Source organism: Daucus carota, chromosome 8 (genome assembly GCF_001625215.2).
Source record: "Daucus carota subsp. sativus chromosome 8, DH1 v3.0, whole genome shotgun sequence".
In the NCBI taxonomy this organism is placed as follows: Eukaryota; Viridiplantae; Streptophyta; class Magnoliopsida; order Apiales; family Apiaceae; genus Daucus; species Daucus carota.
Window position 1 is genome coordinate 10,701,497 of NC_030388.2, and position 26,025 is coordinate 10,727,521.

Consider the following 26,025-nt stretch of genomic DNA (forward strand, 5'->3'; position numbering starts at 1 on the left):
CTTAAATTATAACATATAAAAAATATAATATATTTTAACATTTTATTAAAATATTTGACTTATTTTTAAATTAGCTATTTGACGGATTTAACTATTAACAATTCATTCAGCCGTTAAATAAAAGTTTTATTTAATCACATTATTCTATCATAATTCAACTTTCAATTAAATTAATTAAATCTAAAATATATACGATAAAATAATAAATATTATAACCACCCGTGCATTGCACGGGTTTTAAGCTAGTATATTATATATTCATGTAACGAATCTTATTTCCGCGTGCACCATATAAACCGCACGTTGATTAATTATTTGTGACATTTATCCATCTTATATGCATTACAGTAAGCCCGAGCGTCTAAAATATCGAAATCGAAAACTGAAAAATAAAAATAAAAAAATCGAATCGAAAATATCAGCAATAGACACTGATTTATCCTCTTGCGTGTGTAAGCAGACACAAGTAAGGGAACCATTGAATGGCTCAGTCTAGCTTCACTTCCACTGATCTTGGAGCAAACCCAAGTAAGAATATACCTCAATCTTTCTACTCATACATACAGATAAACACACATGTCTGTCGATAGTTAATTTAAACAGATTGGGTGTGATTATTTGAACTTTGATAAACTAAACTCTGATACCATGTTAAGTAACTCGATAATCTAAAGTCTTAAGATGGAATGGTTAGGAATAAGAGTTTTGCTAGGCATAATGTGAATGTGCTAATAAAGATTTCTTGTTGTTATGCTATTAATAGCTGTTTAATATATTTGCAATTGTTGTGATTTGCATCAGAAGTGCAGCAGCAGAAGAAAATTGTGATACAAAATGAGCATGGTGAGAATCTTGTGGGCTTATTACATGAGACTGGATCTTTGGAGATTGTGGTCATGTGCCATGGTTTTCGATCCAACAAGGTTTGTGATTATGATTCTTGAAGCTGAATTTGCGCCTTGATTGCGAGTAAAAGTGTATTGTGTGTTATAAAGTTTAGAGCTTGATTGGGAAGGTTATGGTGCATTAGTAGAGAGCAGATAAAAATTGTTATCTGGAAATATTGTTGTGAATTGCCTTTTGTACTTTCTTTTAGGATTGGAATGCCTGATTTTCTATTTTTAGCTTATTATTGACACAAAAGATGATTCTTTTACTAATACAATAAGGTTTCGGGAGTTTTGGTATGTTAACATGGTTCCTTAGTCCTGGAACTTTATAAAAACTCTGAGAAACAAGGATACATATAAGCAAATTCTGTAGCCCGCTCTTAGTTACGATTGACTATGGTGTTACACTCTTCAAGTCAAATGACTGTCCAGTGACTGAGAGAGGGGGGTATCAACAAATGAGTATGATGTGCACATTAGTCCCTTCTTACGCACCTTAAGGTTTTGGAGAAGTTGGTGATTTAACACTTCTTTTACCTTCTATCAATAGCATTTCTCGGGTTAAGATGCTATGAACTTAATAAAGCGTTTCCATCCTCAGGAATTTAACGTTTTGGTGAACCTTGCTGCTGCTTTGGAAAAGGAAGGAATTAGCGTCTTCCGCTTTGACTTTGCTGGGAATGGGTAAGATTATGGTGTCATGTGGATATCAAGAATGACAGATTTGGCTATTATAAAATTCGGGCATGGATAATTGCAGTAAAATTAATTATGGATGTATTCTGACCTTTTAGTTTCTGTGAGACAATCATGAAATTAAATTATGTTCAGAAATACAATCTTGATATTATTTTTCTCCACACATGTGATTATGAGATACCAGCTCAGAATTGAAAGTCGTCATTCACAAAATGCAGGCGGTAGTTAATTTATGGCTTATGACAAATTGTTACCCAGGGAAAGTGAAGGGTCATTTGAGTATGGTAATTATCGGAGAGAAGCTGAAGATTTGCGAGCTGTAGTTCATCACTTTAGTGGAATGAATCATCTGGTAACTGCAGTTCTTGGTCATAGTAAAGGTAGAGTTCTTAACTTCAGTTTCCAGTTTTGCTTTAGTAAGTGAAGCTGAGTTGGCAAATAAAAAGGGTGCATAAATTTGGATGAGGAATTAATTGTTGTATGAACTTATGTAGTTTCGAGTCTTCGACACATTTTCCCGTTTTTTCACATGAGTACATGATACAGATGTATGTACATACAAATGCACAAACTAGCTGTTGATCAGCTCTAAAACCTCCTGATTTTAGGTTTTTATGTAAGCTTACACGCTGCTCTACTTGCACATAACACATATTTTTCATCGAATTCTTTGGCCCATTCTTACATTGCAGATGTCCATTATTGCAGGAGGGAATGTGGTGCTTCTTTATGCATCTAAATATCATGATGTCCATACCGTTGTCAATCTTTCTGGCCGCTTTAATCTGCAAAATGGCTTGCAAACGCGTCTGGGTAAAGACTTTTTGGAGAGAATAAAAAAGGATGGATTTATAGATGGTAAAACTAAACCAGGTGAGCTTCAGATGATTTTGCTATATGTATCTCTTAATAAACACCAGTCTCTTTCGTCTTGCTTGCCTGGATTTCTTGCACACCCTCTGATGTTTCCGTTTGTATTAGTCATGTCATTATTACCTGCATTTTGGTATACCCTCGATGACAAAATGGACATTTGTACCTCAGACAATAAGAAAAGTGGACGAACAGTTTCTTCCAACTTTCGTCAATCTTGTATATTATTCATCCTATAAAATATGTCAAGAAACACTCCCAGGTACTGTGATGTGTAAGGAATTCCCACGAAGCACAGGGAATCGGTGATCTACTCATACACCAGCTTTTGCTGTTGAAATCCCTTTTAAAATACTTCTGTTAATGCATTGGTACACTTTCCAGATGTGCTGTCAACTATATTCATAGAAACTCTCCCATGTCACAATAATATTAGAACTTTTTTTACTTGAACAATGCTAGCAACTTGCCTTGGAGCCCATACTTCTCTGATTGGATGGATTTAACAAGTCTATACTCTATAGAGAATCATTTATCGATGCAGATTCTTGGATTTAAGCTAAATGGTTCATTTAAGTATTTCTAGCTGTATGATTTTAGATTTAAGTTATTTAGATGGAATATTTATATATATATATATATATAATATATGAAATGACCTTTTAATATTGTTCATTTGTCTCCTAATAAATTGTGCATGATATATCAGGTATCTGATAGCTTTTATCAACCTGCAGGAGAAGCTAATTACAGGATAACCGAGGCCAGTTTGATGGATCGCCTCAACACAAACATGAAAGAAGCTTGCGTACAAATTGACAAAGATTGCAGGTCAGATGAGGATAATTGTTTTTTCCACATCACTTGAGATTAATGCTGTTTAAAATTATTTTCACCCTATGGCTGACATGATAGCGATGCTGAAATTATACACAATCTTGGAGATTAAGTGCAAAGAATGGCTAAAATCTTGGTTAAGAATAAATCAACCATCTGTAGTATAATATTCTTTATCAAAAGAGTGAACAGAGTCTTCTAACATGCGAAGAACAGATCTCAGCAATGAGCAAAAAGAACTAGTTCTATAATCCGGTTCATTATGACAACTTAATCATTTAACTGTTTAGCAAAGTATGCATTCATTGACACAGAGATATTGACATTAATATTTAATGCAACCTTAGATTGCTTGTATTAACATCACTCTGCAAGGAATTTGTGGCAAATTCTGCAGAAGTCCTGCAGCCCTCGAGACACCATCACGTAATTTAGTTTTTATAGTATGTAATGGTTGGTCAGTGCTGGGTTGTTTTTTTTTTTTTTTTGCTCTAAATAATCAGTGCTGCTTTTAATTGTGCCAAAAGGGAATCCTATGGCAAATACAGCTTTTATCAATACAAACTTCTATTGATATTTGTATCATGAATGCTAATTGATTCAGGGTCTTGACAGTCCATGGATCTGCTGATGAAGTGGTTCCTGTTGAGGATGCTTTGTCCTTTGGGAACACGATCCCTAACCACAAGATACACATTGTTGAAGGGGCTGACCATTGCTATACCTCCCATCAAGATGAATTAGCTCCAGTTGTCCTGCCATTTATCAAGGACGGCTTGCAGAAAGGCAAAAATGCTTGATCATGTACTTCTGATGCTTATTATAGATAAAACTCCCGCAATAAATTTTCAGGAAGATGGCAGGTCTTTTATAAAGCCAGGCTATGGTAAACACAAGTTACTAGTCATCAACTTGAGCATTCTGTAGTCCCTGAATTTAAGACTACTCTGCTTCTTTCCTTCTCAGAATTTGAATTTCAGGTTGCCACCACCAATAAGATTACCGTGGGATTTCTGTTTATTAAAACTCTTGCAACTCTCTATGTTATTTAATTGAAGTTCCATCTAGTTGTTCATCACCAATAACACTATTCTGGACTTTCTGGTCATTTTACCCCTACTCCTTGTCTGCTGTATTTGTGAAAACTGAATCAGTCCCCTGTATACTTACAAATTTAACCCAACAAATTTCGCTAAAACCCTTTTGGCTTTTGGCCTCTTTCTCAACAGAGTTATACAAGAACCATTTGCCATCATCGGAGTTTAGTAGAATAACACCTCTGTTGAAGTAGCTATGACTAGAGTGCACTGGCACATCTGCATCAATACTTGGCATCACATACAAGATGCCTCAACTACACCACCGTCGCGAAGACATTCTATATCATCCGGCTTCCACAAGTTAATCTTACCATTGTATCCTTTACCGATAATCAAAACAATGGAATCATTATAGTATTCAAGTTTGCAGAATAGACCTCAGACTGAAAAGGAGAGCTTACAATCCTAATAACCTTGAGATCGTTGTTTACGTGATCAAAACCAAAGCCTAAACCAATATTCCTTGACTGAAAATGACAATGTCTTGGTGGAATGAGTTTGTAGTGTTTAGTTGCAGGGTTCCAGAGGTAGGTACTACACATACCTAAACTAGCCGAATCAAACACCCCCCCTTCGCGGACAGACTTGTCACGAACAATGCCTCTATCAGAACCAACAATCCTAGGCTCAGCAGATGCCTTGCATCCGGAGAAGGGGAAGTACAAGGCATCTGTCACAAGTGGACTAGGACCAAGTTCATAAGCGAGCACAAACATGTTCTAACGGTGGCAGAACTAAAACTCGAAATGACCCTGGGCTGAAATTTGAAATGATAAACCTTTTACTGATTATTCAAGGTGAGACGGTGTCAGATGGAAAAATATATTGATTCTTAAGAAAAGCACTCAACTAAAAAGTCTGAAATAAAAAATTCATTGATTCTTAATCTTCACATATCAACAAAATTACTTGAAATTCTGCTACATGATTCAGAAGAACTTGAGAAATACTATAGCAGCAATGAAACTGAAACTAGGCTCCTTAAAGTCGAAGATTAGACCTGGAAAGACTAAAATCGAAATCAGGACCAGTTTTGCCTCTCCCTTGTCCAAATTATCAGAGAACTGGTTTTTAGTTCAGATATGAGTGGGTAATCACGATTGTCGAAGTAGCTATGAACATAGGGTACTGGCATATCTGCTTTCATAATACTTAGTATCAGAGTCCAGGTTTACAAAGTTTATATCTGTTTTAGAACTTGGAGAAGAATCTGTTTCAGAAGTGTTTTAAATATCAGACTACGACAGACACCATGTTTAGCTGAGACCCCGGAAAATAAGTATTATGAGAAGCTCAAAACAGTTCTGAATAGCAGAGTGGCAGAATAAGATGGTTGGAAACGACCATAATGTAAATGACCAGAGCTCAACATTGTGTATTAATGTATAAACTCGACTAGTTGCATATGGAAGAGTTTTTCAGAATAAAAAGATTGATAAAATACGGATAAAATGGAAGGACATACATGTCTTGAATCATGCTGAACTAGGTCTGCATATTGCACAAAACACTAGAAACCAGTCATTTGCTCATCTGTAAACAACCTGTCATGGCTAATATGGTCTGGCCTGGTGAGAGTACTTTATGAAACCAGGGCTTGATATTAATTAAGCAACGCCAAGGTTTTGATACTGCCTTAAAAGGAAGTAATGACTGAGCAAGTTTAAAAGGAGTGACTTCTTGCTTAAATTAGAGAAGTGAAAAGTAAAAAAGTTAATAAAGTGTTTGGAAAAGAAGCAGAAGCTGTGAGAAAGAAGCTTGCATTCCCGGCTTCTTGAAAATGCTTCTACTTCTTTACACAAACGGGTTAAGAGAAGCAGAAGCCACAAACAGGCCCCAGATATTTCAACTATTTACTTCATTAACTGATGCATGTTTAGGATGCATTTAGCAAACAAGCTAGGCGTCTCCAAATAAGATACATACCTCTTGCCTATAATAATTTTTCTTCATCTCGAAAATATCTGAATTCTGACATAATATTTAAAAATATAACAGCCCTACGAATCATATCTATTATTTGTTTCTTTTAAGTTCCATTGATATTCCTTTTTTTTATTTCATTCCTAACATGTACATGAAAAACTACATTAAAAAAATATCCTTTTGTTCTCAACAGCCCGGATTTTCACTATACGATTTCATTTAATTTCAGTATATTTGAGTCCACTTTAAAATAATATATAAGTCCAAAAATATACACAAAATTTAACATTTCTTTTATGGAAAATGCTACATGCACAGAATTGGGTACAGAAATATTCACGTATGTGTTAACTTGTGATTGGAATGGCCCCCTGCACATGCATTAATAGCACCAATTAAAACTCCCCACCTAGATTGCCATGTCATTTTGTGTAAAATTATGTACCCAATTTTGTGCATGTAGACCCGGCAAATTTTCACACGACACGAAAACGACACGAAAATTTAGTGTTTGTGTTTGCATTTTGAGTACACGACACGAAAAGGTACACGACACGAAATACACGACTGTGAAGTCGTGTCGGTTTTGTGTTTACCCTTCGGGTACACGACACGACACGAGGTACACGAAATATATATATATATATATATATATATATATATATATATATATATATATATATATATATATATAGGGGCCTATTCTAGTACAAACTAACATAATCCTAAAAACCTAAAAACCTGGTCCAGCCCAATAGCATAGCCCAGCCCATTATACAATACACACGCCCAGTTCATTACACAAAAGAAGCGCGGAGACAAATTAAATAATACAGTTAGATACACATATACATACAATACAGTTACGTTGCTTTGTCTCGCACTGTTCATCTTCTTCGACACAAAGGTACGAATCTACAACTACGAATCGCATTTTCTTACAAAATACTCACTGATTTCTTCGTGTATTTGATACAGCGGTTCAATTTCACATCGAAAATCAAGCACCGAAGTCGAGCACCGAAGTCGAGCAACGAATTAAGCAAAATCAGTTTGAAAAATCTTCAAAAGGTACATTCCTAGGCATTTTTAGTGATTTTAGTGATTTTTAGTGATTTTTAGTTTGAATAAAACTTTCGTAGTGACTGCATGTGAGTATAATGATGATTCTAGGGTTTATTTTTGATTTTTGACAAAAACTAACTGTTCACCTTTATGTTTCTCTATAACAGCAAGTAGATCTTATTTATTTCATTGTGAAAGCATAATTTAATGGCTAAAACTAGAGGAGGTATGTTGATTCTTGTTTGCAATGAGATTTTGAACATTTTCTGTGTTATTGATTGTGTTATTTTGCACATTATGTGTTATTTTGTACATTATGTGTTACTGATTGTGTACGTTGTATTTTTGCGATTGTGATAAAACTGAAATCAAATTGTTGTTCAATCTCCTATTGAAATTCTAGTGATTGAAATTATGTGTTACTGGTAGCCTTGATCCATCTCGTACCATTTGATTGATCGTTTCTATGAGAATTTCATGTGTTAAGTATACGGGTTGAATGAGTTATTTATTTGATCCATCTGCTGCCAAGTGATTGACTGATTCTTATTACTATTTATGTATCAAATATCTGATGTAAACTTTTAACTCATGACCTCAGTTTATGTTATTGATGTTATTGTAGTTTATTACAGAGAAGTAAACTATAGAATCGGGGGGATGATTACTTTTAGAGGGCAGGTGATGACTTCTAGGAGAGATGGTGACTTTTAGTGGTGGTAGTTGGATTATAGTGATTATAGATTTGATTTAAAGTGCTTGCTGCTATAACACAGTAGTGTTAACTATAATGTTAATGTTAAACATAGTGCTTAATTTACTAATTATGCTTCTAAACTTAGTGATTCTAGTCTTGATTTACAGTGATTATAGGCTTGTTTTATGGTACTTGTTATTACAGAATAGTAAAAAACAGAGTCAGGGGGATGATGAATGTTAGAGGACGGGTGATGACTTCTAAGGGGGTTATGACTTTTAGTGGTGTGTGATGTCGTTTAACTAATTGAGTTTTAATTTGTTGTTTATATTGGATTTTTTATAGTTATGGATGATACTTAGATAAAATATATGAATTCTTAGATAAAAACAACATGATACTGTGTTCTGTGTGTTTCTGAGAGTGTATTTGATTGTAGTGTTACATATTTTACATAAAATATATGCAGTGTTAGATAATAACCACATGTATTATAGTGATTGTAGGCTTGCTTTATGGTAGTTGTTATTAGAGAGTACTGTTAACTATAATGCTAATGTTAAATATAATGATTAAGCCACTACTTATGCTGAAAAAAATTAGTGATTCTAGTCTGGTTTTACACTGATTATAGGCTTTCATTATCAACAGAACATGATTGTCATATATATTTAGTAAAAGACAGAGTCGGGAGGACGATGAATTTTAGAGGGCGGGTGATGACTTTTAGGGGGTGGGGGTGATGACTTTTAGTGTTGTGTGATGTCCTTTAACATATTGAGTTTTAATTTTGTTGTTTATATTGGGATTTTTTTATAGTTATGGATGATACTTAGATAAAATATATGAATTCTTAGATAAAAACCACATGATACTGTGTTCTGTGTGTTTCTGAGAGTGTAGTTGATTGTAGAGTTACATATTTTACATAAAATATATGCATTGTTAGATAATAACCACATGTATTATAGTGATTGTAGGCTTGCTTTTTGGTAGTTGTTATTAGAGAGTACTGTTAACTATAATGCTAATGTTAAATATAGTGATTAAGCCACTACTTATGCTGAAAAAATTGGTGATTCTAGTCTGGTTTTACACTGATTATAGGCTTTCATTATCAACAGAACATTATTGTCATATATATTAGTAAAAAACAGAGTCGGGAGGATGATGAATTTTAGAGGGCGGGTGATGACTTCTAGGGGGGTGGTGACTTTTAGGGGGCGGGCGATGTTGTTTAAATATTTTCGTTCTTATTTTGTCATTTGTATTCAAATAGTTTTTATTTGAGTTGTTTATAGTTATTGTTTTATATTTTGTTAGTGTCAAATAATGTAATCACATATTTACATAGTTCTACATGTCAAAAAATGGCATGTATGTTTAATCCCTTTCCGAGATTCATGTTTGCAGGACATAGACCACAGCTTAGAAGAAGCTCCAGAATAAGACAACAAAGTTTCCCCAAAAGTACAAGCACTGAACCAATAGATCTTGTACAATCAAGCAGTGCTTCAGAGCCTGACGACGATATGGAACACCAAACAAAGACATATCGTAAGTCAGGAAATAAGGCTAAAGTCACAGCAGGAAGACCAGTACAAGATTCTCATCACACCACTGTATATCTCTATATTTCGTTAATCATTTTGTTGAGGAATTACTTGTTAGCAACAAAGTTGAATACTACTAAAATATTTATTCTATATCTATTTACTAGGAAACAAGCAAAGATAACTACACACTAGCAGATTTAAGGAGAGAGCATGAGCAACAACAAAACATGGATGAAAATGAAGAGAACAGTGATGAAGAGAATGATGCTCATATCACAGAAAATGAAGATGAAGATAAGAGTGAAGTTGAATTTAGCAGTGATGAAGAGACCGATGCTAATATCAGAGAAAATGAAGAAGAAGATAGTGAGGAAATCAGTGAGGAACTGAATCAACAACCACCACCTGCAAAGAGAAAATTTACTAAATGGAAAAGGCCAAAAAACGATAAGGTAATATGAAGATAATTTGTGATTTCTATGTAATACACGACATTTGCTGCTCTTTGTAATGCATTATATTTCTCTGTGTACAGGATCAATATGCAAAAGCAAAACTACCAAATGTGAAATTCACAAAAAAGAAAAATGCAAAAACGGGCAAGGTAAACTTAATATATATACTTTATATACTTAATTCCAACTGTATATACTAATTCTATATGCACTATCAGGCAATAGAAGGACCGGTTCATTTAAACAGAGCAAAGTCAGAAATAAAAATCAGATACTCTACAAGATTGATAAGTGAGATGCTGTATTGTCTGACTGATGAGCAGAAGAATTGGGCTCGAAATTCTGGCTTCGAAAACTTACTTGATTTCTGCTTGGAGATGTTGCCTGCAAAATTGGGATACAACATTCTACAAATTTTTGATCCCTTCACTGTTTCGTTGAAGCTTAAAACTGAAACGATCGAAATAACTGAAGAAGATGTCTATGACACTCTTGGATTGCCACATGGAGGGGAGACGGTAACAATAGGCACAGCCGAAATGTATGATGAAAGAATATCTGAGTGGTCAAGTCAGTTTGCTACTAAAAAGGATGCAGATCAAGTGACTGTTTCGAAATTAGTAGAAATGATCAAAAAACAAGGGGTCACTCAGAATTTCAAGTTAAATTTCTTGCTTGTCTTGTCGAATGTGCTCATTGGAACAAGCACTTATACGTATGTGGACAAACAGCTTCTAAGGTTAAATGGAGATCTTGATCAGTGCTACAAATTTAATTGGGCAGAGTATCTTCTAAACTCCCTTGTGTCTGCAACAAAACTTTGGAATCAAACCGCATCAACCTTCTTTGCTGGCTCATTACCATTCCTTGTGGTATCAACTTACAACTTCTTTCATATTTAGTTGATTTAATTATAATATTTCATCATTTCGCGTTAAATAATTCTTTTTATGCTTCATATATAGCTATTTTATGTTGATCGAGTAAGGCCAGGAAGTATCAAGCTTGTGGAGCGAAGATTCCCATCATACAAAGGTTGGAGTGAGGAAGCACTAAAATTAAGGCAGTCAATTGAGATTTTTGACGGAGCTTTTGGTCTTGGAACTGTTCTCAAACCATTAAGAGAACTATTTTCCCAGGACACACAGCCAATCCATAGTCCACATCAGGTAAAATTATTTGAATATATAATATATATTACATAAGTCCATACATTTTATCTCCATAACATATCTCTAATGTCTTCAAACATTTATCTAGTGGCAACAACAAGATAATGATTACACTGATCCTTGCGAAGATAATAGTCATGAACATGTTGGAAGCCAGGAATGGAGTCCTTGCACAAAGTCCACCAATCAATACCAACAAAATCAAGATGCTATTCCTGACATTAACATGGAAGATGTGCAGGACACTCAAACTCAGGTAACTTGTTTTGTTATAAATTTCATTTTTCTAAAAATACTACAATCATGCTTCTAATTATTAAAAATTTTAGGGATGCGAACAAGGAAATAACGACACATTGAATCAAGCTGATGGCACAGGGGATCAAGATGATCGCACATGGCAGACATGGACTCCTTGGGAAAAATCAAAACATTTTCAATTCAAAACTATACGTACAAATGATGTTCCCGAAGTTCACATGGAAGATGTAGAACAAGAGTATGAGAGGGACACATCTAAGCGTAATAATCAAACAGGGGTAAGGGCACTAAAATTATACTTTAATCACTAAAATTAATATTTTAATCACTGTATTTAGTAGTTTAATCACTAAATTATGCTAAGTTAATCACTATATTTTACACTCTAATACTGTACGAACTACCTTCATCAGTAAAATACACGAAATGAATGTATCTCACAATTTTTAATCACTGTGCCTATATTTTAATATTTTTATAGGACTGGTTGCAAAATCTACAAGACTCAGCACAAGATTTGATTGAATTGAAGATGCTTTTTGATGCTGATCTAAAGTCGGCGTTAGCAAAAGATCCCGAAAATCCTGAGATACACATGATTCAGAACTTGGTCAATGATGTCTTCGGCAACAATCAAGCAGCATTTCCTCAACAGAATACACATCAAAACTCAACTCAACAGGATCCGAAAAAACCAATTCCATCGGAAATTGATGATGATTTTGAGCTTAATTCTCAGGATATCGAGCAACTTGACTTGATAGAGTTCCTACACTCAGCGAAAAAAGATATCAAGGTCAACCATTTGTTTGTTACTGATGAGATAGAAGATGTAATACCAAACTTCTCACTTGGTATAGATGAGGACATTTATGGTAACAACAAACAAGCTGTCAACTTGGGATCAGATGAACAACTTGATGTCAGCAAATATGATGATCATGTTTTCACGCCTAAACCAGCAATGAGAGAAAAGAGTCAAAGGGCTTCAAAATTGAGTCGATACGGCAAATCCCCATATGTTGACAGAGTTGTCAACATAAACTCCAAATTAACCAATCAAGAATTTGGACTCTGAAAATATATGATAAAGAAAGAAGATCCAATGTAAGTAAATAAAAATTCATTTTACTTTACTCCTAAATTTCCAATTAATTTAAACGTACTTCTGCTGTTAATGATATTTGATGCCATCCTTTTTTTGTTTTCTTGTCAACAGCGAACATATGTTCATATGGAATGATTTCATCTGCATAAGAGACGATATGCAGACACTTAAAATCAACTCTAATGTGGCCACATCTGTTATAGATATATGGACCTTCATTCTGAATGATGGAGAAAAATATCGGTCTGATGAATCTCCCCTACGTCTCTTTTGCACAATCGGCTCTGTGGTAACCCATCTCAACTACATCTCACTAAATTACATGTTTTTACATAATATATACTTAGTATCGTATCCTAAAATTACTTCAATATATCTTTTAGCTTCCAAGTTTAGTCGATCATCTCAAACTTGCCACCACATATCCAATTTTTGCTATTAATATGACTGAGATGCTCACAAGAATCAACAGGCAGGCAATAGAGACTATGCACATGGTATGAACAATATTTTTCCATAAGTAGTCTAATATTTTATACTGTGGTTTATTTTTCTCACAATTATAAATTTTGTAGGTGTTTTTCCCAATATGGGCATATCAGCATTACTATTTAGTATGCTACAACTTAAAAACTCCATGCTATGAGATCATTGATAATATCCAAAGGGGTAAAGACGCAAAGCTTTCTTATGGTCCCAAACCAAGAATACTGGTATAATATTATTTACCCACCTTGCCACTTGAACAAATGTATCTTTCTTCATTCCATAATTCACATATTATTCTTATCACTATTAATATATGCAGCATTCACACTTTACAAAATACCTGGAAAGCAGAGGAAGTTTTGGTTTGGCAAGGATTATCCGACAACTGAAACCCACATACAAGAGTATGTCATGGCAAACAAAGAACAACTCTACTGACTGTGGAATCTTTCTTATGAGGCATATGGAGACCTACAAAGGTCATACACTCCCATGGCACGCTTCAATCTGTGATGAAAGTGTAAGAATTACTACATCTTTTATACTTTTGTCTTCCTACTCAATAAAGACACTTGTCTAATAATAGTAGGTTTATATTTAATACTGCAGGTTAACCAAAAAAATCAAATTATGAGACTCCGACTCAAATATAACAACATGATTCTATCTTCAACACTGAATGAGAGGAGATCAGAAATCATAAAAGTGGGGAAGGAATTATATATTGATATGGCATCAAAGAGAATAGTCAATTTTGTCATCCAATCTTCACAAACATCTCAAGAAGAAGACATTGCAGTGACTACTCAAAGAAAGGCTGATAACAAGAAGACGGTCACCTTCGCAAAAAACCTCACCTCCACTCTCAATGAAGCCGCCGACAACAACCAATGATTGTTTCAGCAACTTCACAAACAATGATTGTTTAAGAATTAGTTACCTTATTTTTCTGAATACTTGACAAGCAATGATTGTATGGCAAATTATCTTGAGCAATGATTGGATATGAACTGTCTATTCTATTAGCTTGACAGTTACTGATTTTTTGTCGAAAATGATAACTGACACTATTGATTATGTATCAACATTATCAAAAAAAATATGATTCTATCTTGACTATATTCAGCTTTTTGTGTTTGTTTATGATATTTTGTGGCTAAATTTATGTGTTCAAACATCATACATAAACAAAATATAAAAAAAACAATCACATCATTAATTATTTATGTTGCAACCATAACATTCATAACAGAACATGCTAAAACAATGATAATAAAAAAAATTAGAAATTCAATGTAGAAATAGACAAAATTATTGCTAAAAACAATAACAACTATAACCAGTAACTTAGTGATCACAGCTACCTACTTTAGTGATTACACATTAACATTTTACTAGTTGGCCTGCATAATTTTAGTGATTACCCATTATATTTTTACTATAAACCATTACCATTTCTAATATTGAAATCAATCCCAAACACAAATTAAAAACATACCAATAAACTAAAATAATACCTCCACATTATATATATTTAAAAAGCATAACAAAGTATGACAAATCTTATCAATTAAAACCAATCTAAAGATATCAACAAGTACCGTGTTCAATCTCTTAAGTATTGTGCACCAAAAAACAAAATTAATACAAAAAATGAAAATTATGCACCACTCTCTTCAATCCGTGTTTTCTTCTTCTTCTTATCACAAGTTCTTGAATCATGAGTTGTTGCACCACATTCTTTGCATTTTCGAACTCTTTTCTTCGCTTTAGTCACTGCCTTCTCCCTTTCACTTATCAACCTCTTAAAGTAATTACCTTTGTTCTTGCAAATATTTGGTGCAAGAATTGTAATATCTCCTGAAGGCTGCTCACCAATCATTGCTGCCATGTGATCCTTCTTCGTCAAATTACTACAATTTTTATCAAGCTCAGAACTGAGCTGCATTACAGTACTATGAACCTGATCAAGCTTGTCCAACTCCATTCCAGCCTTATTAACTGCCTGCCGAAAGTCAAACCATATATTTGTCAATTTCAATGATACTTCTTCCATCTTAGAAAAACTGTTTGAAACTGCTAGTGACATTGATGAGGTCCCGCTGTCCGCAAGTTTCGTCCACCGATTTAAAACAAGTGTCTGTGGGAACTTAGTCACTCCAATCTGTTTCAAACCACAAAATGAATGTCTGCAAACTATCCCACACATAACAGATTCTTGCACGAACAAACAGCATGATTTAAACTAACAGAAACCTGCAAAATTATAAAATTAAACAAATATCATTATCTTCATTCCAAGCATAATTCATATGAAACTACAATTTCTTATTCTGCTAATCTATAAGACATACGTTACCTTAAAGATTTTATCCGGCACCTTGACATCTCTGATTTCCATGTAAGTAACACCATCTCTTTCCTCACTCATTCTTTTGATTTGCATGTCCAAACAGGAGGCAATAATTTCTTCTTGGACTTTATAAAAGATAGCAAGTATAAACAGGTCTGCTGCATCATTTTCTATGAACCATCTAGACACTGCAGAAGGGAGACTAGAATTGGACTCATGATTCAACCGATTCGTTTCATTCCTCTGCCGATCCATAGCACTTTGATACCGTAACCAAAATTCACATAAAGAGTCTCCTTGTTTATGGAATTGCCCAAAAAAAGAATTTTCACTCTCTGATCTTGATGTAGTCCTCAACAACCCAAACATAGGCTCGTCTCTAAAGAAAGCGGGAATCCACGAAGCCCTTATATCATACATATCTTTTAACCACTTGTTATCCTCCAACTTAAACTCCTTAATAACAGCTTCCCATCCTCTCTCAAATTCTTCTATTTCTATATTTGATGACCATATATATTTCTTCATCTTCTCCATAAAATCTGTCTCTTTGACCAAACGGTTACCAAGCTGAAATAAATATTCACCAAACTATTAAACAAAAATCAAATTCATACCTCTACTAAATAATACTACCTTAATAATTATACAGCAGCTAACCCTACTAAACAAAATTAAAACAGCAGGTAACCCTTAACAGCAAGCAAGAAAACTAAAACATACCTTGACCGGGAATTTTTCCATAATATGCCACATACACAAACGATGTTTAGAAGCAATCAGTCCATTGGCCGAAGAAAATGATGCAGGGACAGCTATTTTCATAGCTGGACATTGATCAGTAATCACAACCACCGGATTCCTTCCCATAGCCTTTACAAGATGATCAAATGCCCAAGTATAGTGCGCAACATTCTCTTGAGATAAAAGACAACATGCAAACGTCACACATTTGTCATGTTTATCCACACTGGTGAAACGTGCAAATATCATATTATACCTACACCAAACAAAACACATAAATAACACAGCAGTTTGTACCAAAATCACTAAATTAGAATATTTCAATCACAAAAACACACCACATTAACAACTAAAAAATCACAGAGAAATCACTAAAAATCATATATTTATACTAATATTTTGTTTGCATTACATATAATATCTAAATTAGAACAGAAGGAATACATGTTGAATCATCACTATATTCAAAAAAATATTTCACATATATAAGAAAACTAAAAAGATAACGTGCATATATGTAGAAAGATAAAGTGCAAACTTACTTGTTTGTGTCAAAAGTTGCATCAAACGACATAGCATCACCATATAGTTCAAAATTCCTCCTACCAATTGCGTCCGCCCAAAACAGTTTGATAAGGTGTCCAGCTGAATCAACTTCGTATGCATAGTAAAAACCTTCTGAAGTCTCTGAAATGACCTTGAACTTGTCAATAATCATCTGCCCATCTTTGTCACCAACATAGCTCTTCAAATCCCGATTAAAATTTCGAAAATCACACAATGTCGCGCCAACATTGGAATATCCACCTACTATTTCCTTTACAAGAGTATACGTTTTGCTACAACCTATGTTAGCTTTCGCAGCATCATAGACAACATTCCTTAACCCCACTGTCATTTCCCTACTAGCTCTCAAAAATTGCCGTCCTGTTTCACTAGCTAGAGGATGGTTATGCACATCAATTAAAGACATTACAAAATACTTGTTTGGAAACATGTATTTCATAACCAATCTTGCCTTACAACCACACCTCTTCGACACAGTACGCCTTTCTCTACACTCAATGCCATTCGTTCTACCAATATTTGGCTCAACAAAACCTTCACAACTGCAAACAAAATGCTTGAGTGTTATCGTACCATCATCAGCTCTCTTTTCAGTTCCCTTCCGAACATCAAACCCTCCTAAACGACCATAATTCTTGTAAAATAAGAAGGCTTTATCCAAGCTGTCATGAACTTGATTGAGGAATGGTATATACTGTTTTTCACCAACAGACGGTGAATAATATCTCCTTCCACCAGGAGACAATACGTAGCTTGATATTGAATCATCATAATCACTATAAGCGGGATCACAGCTAGCACTCGAACTACTGATACGAGACGAATCACCACATATAGAACCTGTGATATTGAACATTTAAACATTTAATCATATCATCAACTTACACTATACTTGATTATAACGCAACTTTATAATGTATTATGCGGTCAACATAAACACATAAAACTACAATCAGCATCATTTGTCAACAGAAAAAGACACAACAATCACTAAATAACATATACACTAGTATCAAATCTCAAAACCATTACATGAAAAAACTGACCTCACCAAAAACATACTTAACCTCAGTAAACAAAAATTATCACCGAATACCTAATTTACTACTTAAACTCATCTGATTTACTAGTTAACATCATATATCACTAAAAGAACATTAGTCATTCATACGTATGCTAATTTATAAACTCAGCAGCTCCAAAACTACAACTTTCAAACAAAAACACCTAGTACATCATCATCTACATATCTACATAGTTAATCGAACAAATAAAAGAAAAGTAAGCACCTTGATTATCACTGATTTTGATGAGGTCTTTTGTAATCATCGTACACAATTTATAAACTCAGCAGCTCCAAAACTGATATTGATTCGGATTGCAACAGATGATGAAGATGTAAACACAAAAAAGAGCACAGATAGAGCACCGAGAGAGAGCACCGAGAGAGAAACGAGAGAGAGCACCGAGAGAGCACCGAGATAGAGCACCGAGAGAGACGAGATAGAGCACCGAGAGAGACGAGAAAGAGCAACGACAGAGACGAGAGAGATTACCGAGCTTGAGAGAGACGAGAGAGATTACAGAGAAACAGTTTCTAGAGAGGGAAGTTGTTATTAGAGAGAGAAAGTATATGAAATAATGACCGGGTCAACAAAAAAATCTTTGTCTTTTTCCTTTTCTTATATCAAGTAAATGAGTGGCCCAGATTAAAAGTTGGTAAATAATAATCAAAGGTGGATATTAGTTTGTAGTTTTTACAAAAAAAAAGGTTTGTATTTGAACAAACACCTATATATATATATATATATATATATATATATATATATATATATTTATATATTTACCCTTCAGATTAAGAGTTGGTCGCGGACAAATTCAAAGTTTCCCAATTATCCTTTATTTTATGTAACTTTGCTTATGTTTAAGCCTGAATTTGGACAATATTTGTAAAATATTAATATTTCGTGTACTAATTCGTTACCAGTTTCGTGTATTTTTTTTCGTGTATATTTCGTGTTTTCGTGTTTTCATGTACAATTTCGTATCATGTCGTTTTCGTGTACATGAAAAAATTCGTGTACTACAGTTCGTGTCGTTTTTACCTGTTTCTAAATCGTGTCGTGTTCATGTTTACAATCGTGTACACGAATTGAATTCGTGTCGTGTTCGTGTATACCCACCAGATACACGAAACACGAAAGTACACGACACGTTTATACACGACACGAACGATTTGCCAGGTGTACATGTAGCACTACTCTTCTTTTATATTACTAGTTTATACCTTGTGCCATACAAGGTACACGAGTTGCTTATAATTATATTTATTTTTCCTTGCACAATTAATAAATTTATTTGAATAAACATATTTAATTAGATATGTTAAGTAAATACTTTTATTAGAAATGTTAAATATGTTTATAACACTTAAAAACTTTTAAAAGAATTATAAATAATTTAGCCCGATAGAAATATTAAAAATATATGGTTGCTAATTCCGTAAGTCTTTGCTTCACGGGGCGAAAAGTAAAAAATATTTGGCCGTCTCTTAACTCTTATCACTAAGAATAGTATACTACCATCCCAGACAGCTACTGCTCTTAATTAAACAAATTAATTCTATTTAATCCCTCTAGCTAGCTAGATTAACTCAATAATCAAAAAAATGCAATTCTTGTTTGCCAACAACAGAACTAATGAAAAATCCTCTGCCCAGGAGCCAAAATCATCTTTGGATCATACTTATACTTGTGATCCTGAAAACTGCTCCACTTTTCTCCAAAATGGTTCATCCACTCTTTTCTAGTGTTGTAATGTGGAAGATATTGCTTGAGCACAATCTCAGATTTCTCGCAGAACTCTAATATTTCTTTATTTTGTGCATCCAAGGCCTCCCAATCATCAACTCCCCCAGAATGTAGCAATCCCACACAATAAAATGTGTCTTCTTCTGGTGTAACTGCAGACATCCTGTCATCCCACCTGCACAAAATTTGAGTTAATTTTTCGAATTCGAGGTCAATTAATTTGTACTACACAAACAATTATACTAATGTTGTTGGATGATTAATTTGAGGGCCGTGGTCCCTGGCATTAGCCAACACACAGCTTTGACCGTTCGATGAATATCCAGCGGCCGGGATTATAACAAAAGTTTAACATGTATAATGTTTTTTAACCGCTAGACGGGGCTGTTTAAAAGTGCTGGACAGGCCTCGTCCAGCGCTTTTTCTAGACGTAGGTTATAATTTAGCCGCTGGATATTCATCCAATTGCTAGAAAACAAGCTGTTGAGTATTACTTTTTCCTGCTTGTAGGGTACACGAGAATAGGTCCTGTGGATTTGTTTTGTGCTTGAATAATATTGATGAAGACGCCTGCATGAAAGTCCATGATTCGCGACTTCGGGATGAAGAGATTTAGCCATGGATGAGGAACATCCCATTGTCCAAGAGACTGAAGCTTCAGCTCTCCAGCCCGAACTCGATTAAGAAAATCGATGAATGAGGCATCTTTCTTGAACACAAAACCAGGATTGAATTTCAGATGTTTGAGCAATAGTTGCAGTTCCTGCATATTAGCATTAAAATTATTAGCATATCATATAATAATAAAATTATTTATTAAAATTTGCATGCGGACCTGCTCGACGGTGTTGATGTTTGCGTCGTCGTAATATTTAACGACTTCTAAGCAGTAGAGAATTCCATGTTTAGAGAGCAGAGAGGCTATTTCGGACTGATCAGTGTTTGAGAAAAAGGAAGATCTCCAGTTGTTTGAAGAACTTTGGTGCATAATAAGGGAGCCTTCGACATAATCAAGCACATTATTCGAGATTAAGTGTTCTTGATCTCTTGTAAAGGAAGAGAAATCCTGGTAAAGCATCCGAATCCATTTCACCTACAATATGTTAATAAATAACCTAAATTACTATGAAATTTGTGGAACTTGTAGTTGCACATTAGATTATGTCGAAACAAATGAGGTCTTACTCTCTTTGGTGCTTTATCTAGTACAATTCTTGCACGAGTTATGATCCCGAACTGTCCAAGGCCTCCTAGAACTGCATAAAATAGTTCGGGATTCAAGTGTCTGGAGCATGTCAAGAATTCTCCTTTTCCTGGTTTCAAAACAGAAAGCTATTTATACATAAAAGCAGTTAAAACTCAATGATAATATGAGCATCTATTTGGGAGTATATGAAACTAGCAATTGTGCATGGAGTTACATTGTAATTGTGGGGATAGAGGAGTATGGTTTTGCATTTTTGTGATACCAAGTACGTTGTGAGGGACTAAAGCTAAATTATATCACACTTCACGTCAATCGCTCTACACTATCGATTGGAAATGTGTGTACCTAGCTAGCCTAGCTGCCTTTCACATGGTATAACTGTTTTCAATTATTCTATATTCCTTTGACAATTCAACTCTCTCTCCCCCTCTCACACACTCTCTCTCTCCCTCCCTCCCCTTCTCTGTCCCCCTCCCCCTCTCTCTCCCTCCTTTCCTCCCCCTCTTCCTCTCTCTCTCTCCCCCTCCCCTTCCCTCTCTCTCCCTCCCTCCCCTTCTCTGTCCCCCTCCCCCTCTCTCTCCCTCCTTTCCTCCCCCTCTTCCTCTCTCTCTCCCTCCCCTTCTCTCTCTCTCCCCCTCCCCTTCCCTCTCTCTCCCTCCCTCTCCCTCTTCCTCTCTCTCTCCCTCCCCTTCTCTCTCCCCCTTCCCCTCTTCCTCCCTCTCTCTCTGCCCCACCCCCTCTTCCTCTCTCTCTCTCCCTCCCCTTCTCTCCATTTCCCTCTCCCTCTCTCCCTCCCTCTCTCAAAAAAAACCACTCAATAGTTGAGTTGCATTTTGTCAAATTTTCGTATAGCAGGGACTCAAAAAGATTCTTCCAACAAAAGTTGTTAAAAGTGACCATGCATAATTCTTTCTCTCTATGCATAAAAGTATCTCTTTTCTAATTCAACTAAACAAATTTCAGTTTATATATATACCTGTAACAACATCCAACTCATGGACATTGCTAATCTGAGGCCCATGAAGAAACGTCTGCCCGCTAACTCCACCATTCGACAGCGTACCACCCACACTCAAGTACAAATAATCCGTCCACGAAACCGGAGCAAGACCATGCTCAACCGTCGCCTTCAAAACATCGATCCAAAGCTCCTCACCTCCAACATCCGCATAAAACCCTAACCCCGAATCCCACGAAACCCTAATCCCATTTCCACCTCCAAACCTCTCCAATGATCTCATATCCACCACCACCCCCTCATCCGCCATCGCTTGTCCTCTTACCGAATGACCATTCCCTCTCGCCGCTATCGTAAAAGGCCTCGAAGAATTGTACGAGAATTTCACAAGATCAATTATATCCGTAACATGGGTAGGGAAAAGAACTGCACATGGAATATTTTTCACCATATTGCCAAAGTCGGAGGACGACAATTTTATCGAATTCGGATCGGACCGAAGCCTCGTAGAGATATCTAGTGTAAATAACTCATATGGAAGTGAAGTAGAGTGATTAGTCCTCCATGGCTTAACCTTGTCCATGATCCAAATGGTACGGGTTACAATGAACAATAGAATAAAATAAGCATGTTTAAGATAAGACTTAGCCATGAGAATTAATGGAAGAAGAGGAAGATGGTTGTGTATAATGCAAGGCAGAGGAACACTGAATAGTGGTTTATATAGACACGTATGAATGTTTGGATTTTGGTGTGATTACGTGTGTGTATGCATAGAATACATTAAAGAAGTTGCATGAGATCTTGGGTGGCAGAAAAAGAAATCTTGGTGGCGTCAAAGAAGTGAATAAGGTTCCAAGATTTGGAGGGAGTATGATTATTTTGCCTTTTGTTTCCAACGTCATGACTTTCAAAGACATGCATGCCAGTGAGTTTAGAGCTCAAAGATTCTCGTGGACGTCACTTGTAAGTTGTAGGGCTGTCATTCAGGACAAGTTTTTGAGATAATTGAGTTCGAGCTCGATTTGTCTTTTACAGGTCAAACGCTCCTTAAAAGATAAAAGAACATATTCAACTCGACTTGTTTAATTTACGAGCGCAACATTTTTTAGCAGAATGAATCTTTTTAAACATGTTAATTGAGCAATTTATTAAACATTAAATATTATTTTGTGGTTGTGGTCGATTAATATATTTGAATAATTAATGATTTGATTTCATTATATTTGGAAAAATATTTCATCTATTTCAAAATAATAACAGTTTTGATTTTTTTCATTTATTTTATGATAAAAAAACATATTTTTGTATATTATGTTTTAAATTTTCTTCTTCCGAATGAAAGTATTGAGGTTAAATTTTTAATCAGAAAAAATATTGATATTTTTGTGTAAAATTATGTTTTCAATATATATCAAATTACGTCGGGTAAAAAATCAAAACGACAATTATTTTAAAATTAAAAGAGTATATATATAACTTTATAACTGCACTTGACTAGTAAATGATACCCATTTAAGTCGAGTATGCTTGTTTAATTGTATAATTAAATGAGTACGAGATTGTATTCAAACTCAAACTCACTATAAATTCGAGTCTATTTATGTAGTTAAAGCAAGAGACTGTATTCAAACTCATATTTATTCACATTCGAACCTAACCGGAGGATGGTATTAAATTTTGTAGAGCACTTAAAAAAAGTATCATTAATTGTGGAAATAATTAGTCCAAATTATAATATATTTGTTTTCGAAATTTCAATTTGAATATATACTCCCTCCCTATGCATATAGGTCGGGGGTGGGTTTTTGCATACGTGCGTAAAACGATAAGTCTGAGAAAGAAAAGGTACAAACACGTACATATTTTGATCTCTGCAATCTTCTTTGTTTTACAAATAACACTGCTGATGTCTGTCATTTGGATTTTGTTAAAATCACAAGAATCAAAGCATCGTCAGTTACCGTAATATTTTGTTGTTCGTACGTTGTTACTGATGGAGATTCAAAACGGATCGGAAGAGACACCATTCAACGTATCTAGTGTGCACAGAGGAGAATCAACAAGTTATCAATAGGTACAGGCAGGAGCAGGGGTTAAGTAAATCATAAACTTGGACTTTGAACTAAATTTTGTTACTTTTCTCAACCGGGATCAGAAGTCCAAACTATAATGCATTGTAATTTAGCATATTAATAAAAATAAATAATAATTTTGAGACTGATGGTAGGATTGATGGGTGATAAATAGCAGTCAACTTAACATTCTATTTGCTTAGAGCAAGTCCAATAGTTTATTTATCTCATTACTTATTAATAACATAAAATAATAAATCCTAGTGGTCTTAGTGATTTAAGTAATTTATTTTTTGTGTCAACTCCAATAGCAATCCGTCCCTATATTTTGTTCTCCTAGTATCATTTTAACAATAGACTTGGGAGAAAGAAGGAGGGAAAAGAAGGAAAAGACAAAGAAAGAAGGAGATAGATGAATTTTTTATTCATAAATAATAAATAGGTAATTGTTGGAGCCAAAGTTCTGCCGGATGCAAAAGCCTGCGTATGACCTGAAACAGAGAAGAATGCGAGGGATTGTCCCCCCGATTCACCTCCGGCGTGAGAATAAGTTAGAGGCTCAAAAAGGGTTTAGAGAACTGCAAGCGTGTATGTAAAAGTGTATGTATGAATGAGAATATTTTACCCTTGTTTTACCAGTCCTTTATATAGGAGGAGGAGGAGCCCTGCTATGTAACGTCCCCGCCCGATGCGGGAGGGAAGTGATGGCGAGTAAAGGAGGCGGGATTCTCTCGCTCGACCGTTGTAGGAGTAACGCTGGAGTTCAAACGATGGGCTGGACCTGCTTTGGGGCCGTAGTGAATTGGGCCGAGAGGCTTATAACCCAACATGTCCCCAGGCTTCGGTCGGATTGCAAAAGCGGCCGAAGTCTAAGTTTGTTCCGCCCGACCGATCGGACGAGGTGTTAGGCTGGGAGATCGACAGACGCTTCGGTATGATTTCAAACGTCTGATCCTGCCAACGCGTGGTGCCGCTTGAGTGTCTTTTGGCTGGATGGCGTTACCTCGAGATGTGCGTTGAATCTGGGCCGTGCATTCCAAAGGGTGCCATAAATGAGGCGCGCCTTTTCATAATTTTGTTTATAAATACAAATCATTACTCGGTTTTTCTCATATTTCCAAACACTCTTCACTTTCTTTGCGAGTCCGCGCTCTCTCGAGTTCTTTCTCTCCCAATTCCAGTTGGTGACCGGCGGCAATCTTATTTCCGGCTTTTCTCTACTACTTCCGTTTTTCTTCTAACAAGTAAGCCCTTCTTTCTTCCTTGTAAACTTTTTAGATTTTACTTCGTTTCCATGGCATGCTTTAGATTCTAGGAACCAGTTTGTATGGTAGATTCCGGTGGGGGTATCTCGCCGGCGTGTTGATTTTTGCTGTTTGTCTACATTGTAACGTCAATGCCATATTGTTGAGTTGTCGTAGATTAGAATTGTGGTTGGCTCTCTAGGTTTAGGTTTAGTTGAGTCACGTTGGCCCGACCCGATTCGGCCCTCTGTACTCGGGCTTACTTCTTTTTCTTCTTTTTCTTTCTTTCCGAGTACAAGGCTTATGTTTGCCTTCTCTCGTTTGCAGGCAAATGGATCGGTCGGGAGACGTAGTGGGGACATCTTATTCCGCTGCAGATCACTTTAGCGATGCGCTGAAGTTCCCCATGGCCAACTTTCCCTCCCTGCTGACCGAAGCGGATCTGAAGACGTTTCGGATAAAGTACCAGATCCATCGGTCCTGGGATATCTATGCGGCCGTCCCGGCCGACTGTATCTATCAGACCCCTGAGTCGGAGGACGGGCATCGGTGCGTTGGTATTTCCGAAAACGCTTTTAAGTGTGGTTTTCGGTTGCCGATGCTGCCCCTTCTGAAGAAATTGCTGAAACAAATGGGGATCGCCCTGGGTCAACTGGATCCGAACGGGTTCACCTACATCAACGTCTTTCAGCATAGATGTTTGATGGCTGGCGTTTCTCCTCGGCCGGCTCTCTTCTGGAATCATCATGATTTTAAGAAGAACGCCAAGAGCAATGGTTTCTACACCATCGGTCGCAAGACCGGCCGGCCGAATTGGTGCGAGACTAACTCGAGTAACAAGGGGACGCACGAACGGTGGTTCTTCTTGGGGGGTCACTCGATCCACAAGTTCTCGACGTGGAGAGAAGTCGACCCTTCGGTTATTACCACCCCCCATCT

General features: G+C 35.8%; 4 protein-coding genes across 6 annotated transcripts; 2 read left to right on the forward strand and 2 right to left on the reverse strand.

The window, feature by feature from the left end:
* Positions 1 to 373: 373 nt before the first annotated feature.
* Positions 374 to 4,362, forward strand: LOC108192359 (uncharacterized). Of its 3 annotated transcripts, none has more exons than XM_017373309.2 (7): positions 374 to 528; positions 802 to 923; positions 1,492 to 1,574; positions 1,848 to 1,969; positions 2,298 to 2,462; positions 3,200 to 3,293; positions 3,904 to 4,362. In XM_017373309.2, exons 1-7 carry the CDS (start codon positions 483 to 485, stop codon positions 4,097 to 4,099), a joined length of 828 nt encoding a protein of 275 aa, XP_017228798.1. In that variant the 5' UTR covers positions 374 to 482; the 3' UTR covers positions 4,100 to 4,362. The 3 variants fall into 3 exon arrangements, with proteins under 3 accessions (XP_017228798.1, XP_017228800.1, XP_017228799.1); XM_017373311.2 differs by having other exon boundaries at positions 376 to 528; positions 3,915 to 4,154; XM_017373310.2 differs by having other exon boundaries at positions 380 to 528; positions 805 to 923.
* A 2,847-nt stretch (positions 4,363 to 7,209) lies between these two features.
* On the forward strand, positions 7,210 to 14,234 carry LOC108192692 (uncharacterized). The gene is made up of 15 exons (XM_064082614.1): positions 7,210 to 7,232; positions 7,304 to 7,396; positions 9,501 to 9,709; positions 9,808 to 10,095; positions 10,179 to 10,247; positions 10,317 to 10,970; positions 11,064 to 11,267; positions 11,359 to 11,526; positions 11,600 to 11,809; positions 12,013 to 12,638; positions 12,751 to 12,928; positions 13,023 to 13,136; positions 13,215 to 13,352; positions 13,448 to 13,648; positions 13,738 to 14,234. Exons 3-10 carry the CDS (start codon positions 9,620 to 9,622, stop codon positions 12,607 to 12,609), a joined length of 2,280 nt encoding a protein of 759 aa, XP_063938684.1. The 5' UTR covers positions 7,210 to 7,232; positions 7,304 to 7,396; positions 9,501 to 9,619; the 3' UTR covers positions 12,610 to 12,638; positions 12,751 to 12,928; positions 13,023 to 13,136; positions 13,215 to 13,352; positions 13,448 to 13,648; positions 13,738 to 14,234.
* A 554-nt stretch (positions 14,235 to 14,788) lies between these two features.
* LOC108204048 (protein FAR1-RELATED SEQUENCE 5-like) lies at positions 14,789 to 17,648 on the reverse strand. Its single transcript, XM_017373325.2, has 5 exons — positions 16,768 to 17,648; positions 16,205 to 16,481; positions 15,488 to 16,051; positions 15,379 to 15,384; positions 14,789 to 15,292 (listed from the first exon to the last, which is right to left on the reverse strand). The coding sequence occupies exons 1-5, from the start codon at positions 17,646 to 17,648 to the stop codon at positions 14,789 to 14,791; spliced, it is 2,232 nt and encodes a 743-aa protein (XP_017228814.2).
* A 1,693-nt stretch (positions 17,649 to 19,341) lies between these two features.
* Positions 19,342 to 22,437, reverse strand: LOC108192283 (cytokinin dehydrogenase 3). The gene is made up of 5 exons (XM_017373334.2): positions 21,786 to 22,437; positions 20,788 to 20,915; positions 20,438 to 20,695; positions 20,097 to 20,365; positions 19,342 to 19,777 (listed from the first exon to the last, which is right to left on the reverse strand). Exons 1-5 carry the CDS (start codon positions 22,417 to 22,419, stop codon positions 19,489 to 19,491), a joined length of 1,578 nt encoding a protein of 525 aa, XP_017228823.1. The 5' UTR covers positions 22,420 to 22,437; the 3' UTR covers positions 19,342 to 19,488.
* Positions 22,438 to 26,025: the final 3,588 nt, after the last annotated feature.

Coding starts and splice junctions, on each gene's coding strand:
- LOC108192359 (XM_017373309.2), top strand. CDS start 483: ATGGCTCAGTCTAGCTTCACTTCCACTGATCTTGGAGCAAACCCAA. Junction 2,463..3,199: donor AGATGGTAAAACTAAACCAG/GTGAGCTTCAGA, acceptor ATCAACCTGCAG/GAGAAGCTAATTACAGGATA. Junction 3,294..3,903: donor CAAATTGACAAAGATTGCAG/GTCAGATGAGGA, acceptor TAATTGATTCAG/GGTCTTGACAGTCCATGGAT.
- LOC108192692 (XM_064082614.1), top strand. CDS start 9,620: ATGGAACACCAAACAAAGACATATCGTAAGTCAGGAAATAAGGCTAAA. Junction 10,096..10,178: donor AAAGGCCAAAAAACGATAAG/GTAATATGAAGA, acceptor CTCTGTGTACAG/GATCAATATGCAAAAGCAAA. Junction 11,527..11,599: donor TGCAGGACACTCAAACTCAG/GTAACTTGTTTT, acceptor TAAAAATTTTAG/GGATGCGAACAAGGAAATAA.
- LOC108204048 (XM_017373325.2), bottom strand. CDS start 17,648: ATGTTCAATATCACAGGTTCTATATGTGGTGATTCGTCTCGTATCAGT. Junction 16,482..16,767: donor GCAACTTTTGACACAAACAA/GTAAGTTTGCAC, acceptor TGTTTGGTGTAG/GTATAATATGATATTTGCAC. Junction 16,052..16,204: donor TGGAAAAATTCCCGGTCAAG/GTATGTTTTAGT, acceptor TATTTATTTCAG/CTTGGTAACCGTTTGGTCAA.
- LOC108192283 (XM_017373334.2), bottom strand. CDS start 22,419: ATGGCTAAGTCTTATCTTAAACATGCTTATTTTATTCTATTGTTCATT. Junction 20,916..21,785: donor TGAGTTGGATGTTGTTACAG/GTATATATATAA, acceptor TTTTGAAACCAG/GAAAAGGAGAATTCTTGACA. Junction 19,778..20,096: donor TACCCTACAAGCAGGAAAAA/GTAATACTCAAC, acceptor AATTTTGTGCAG/GTGGGATGACAGGATGTCTG.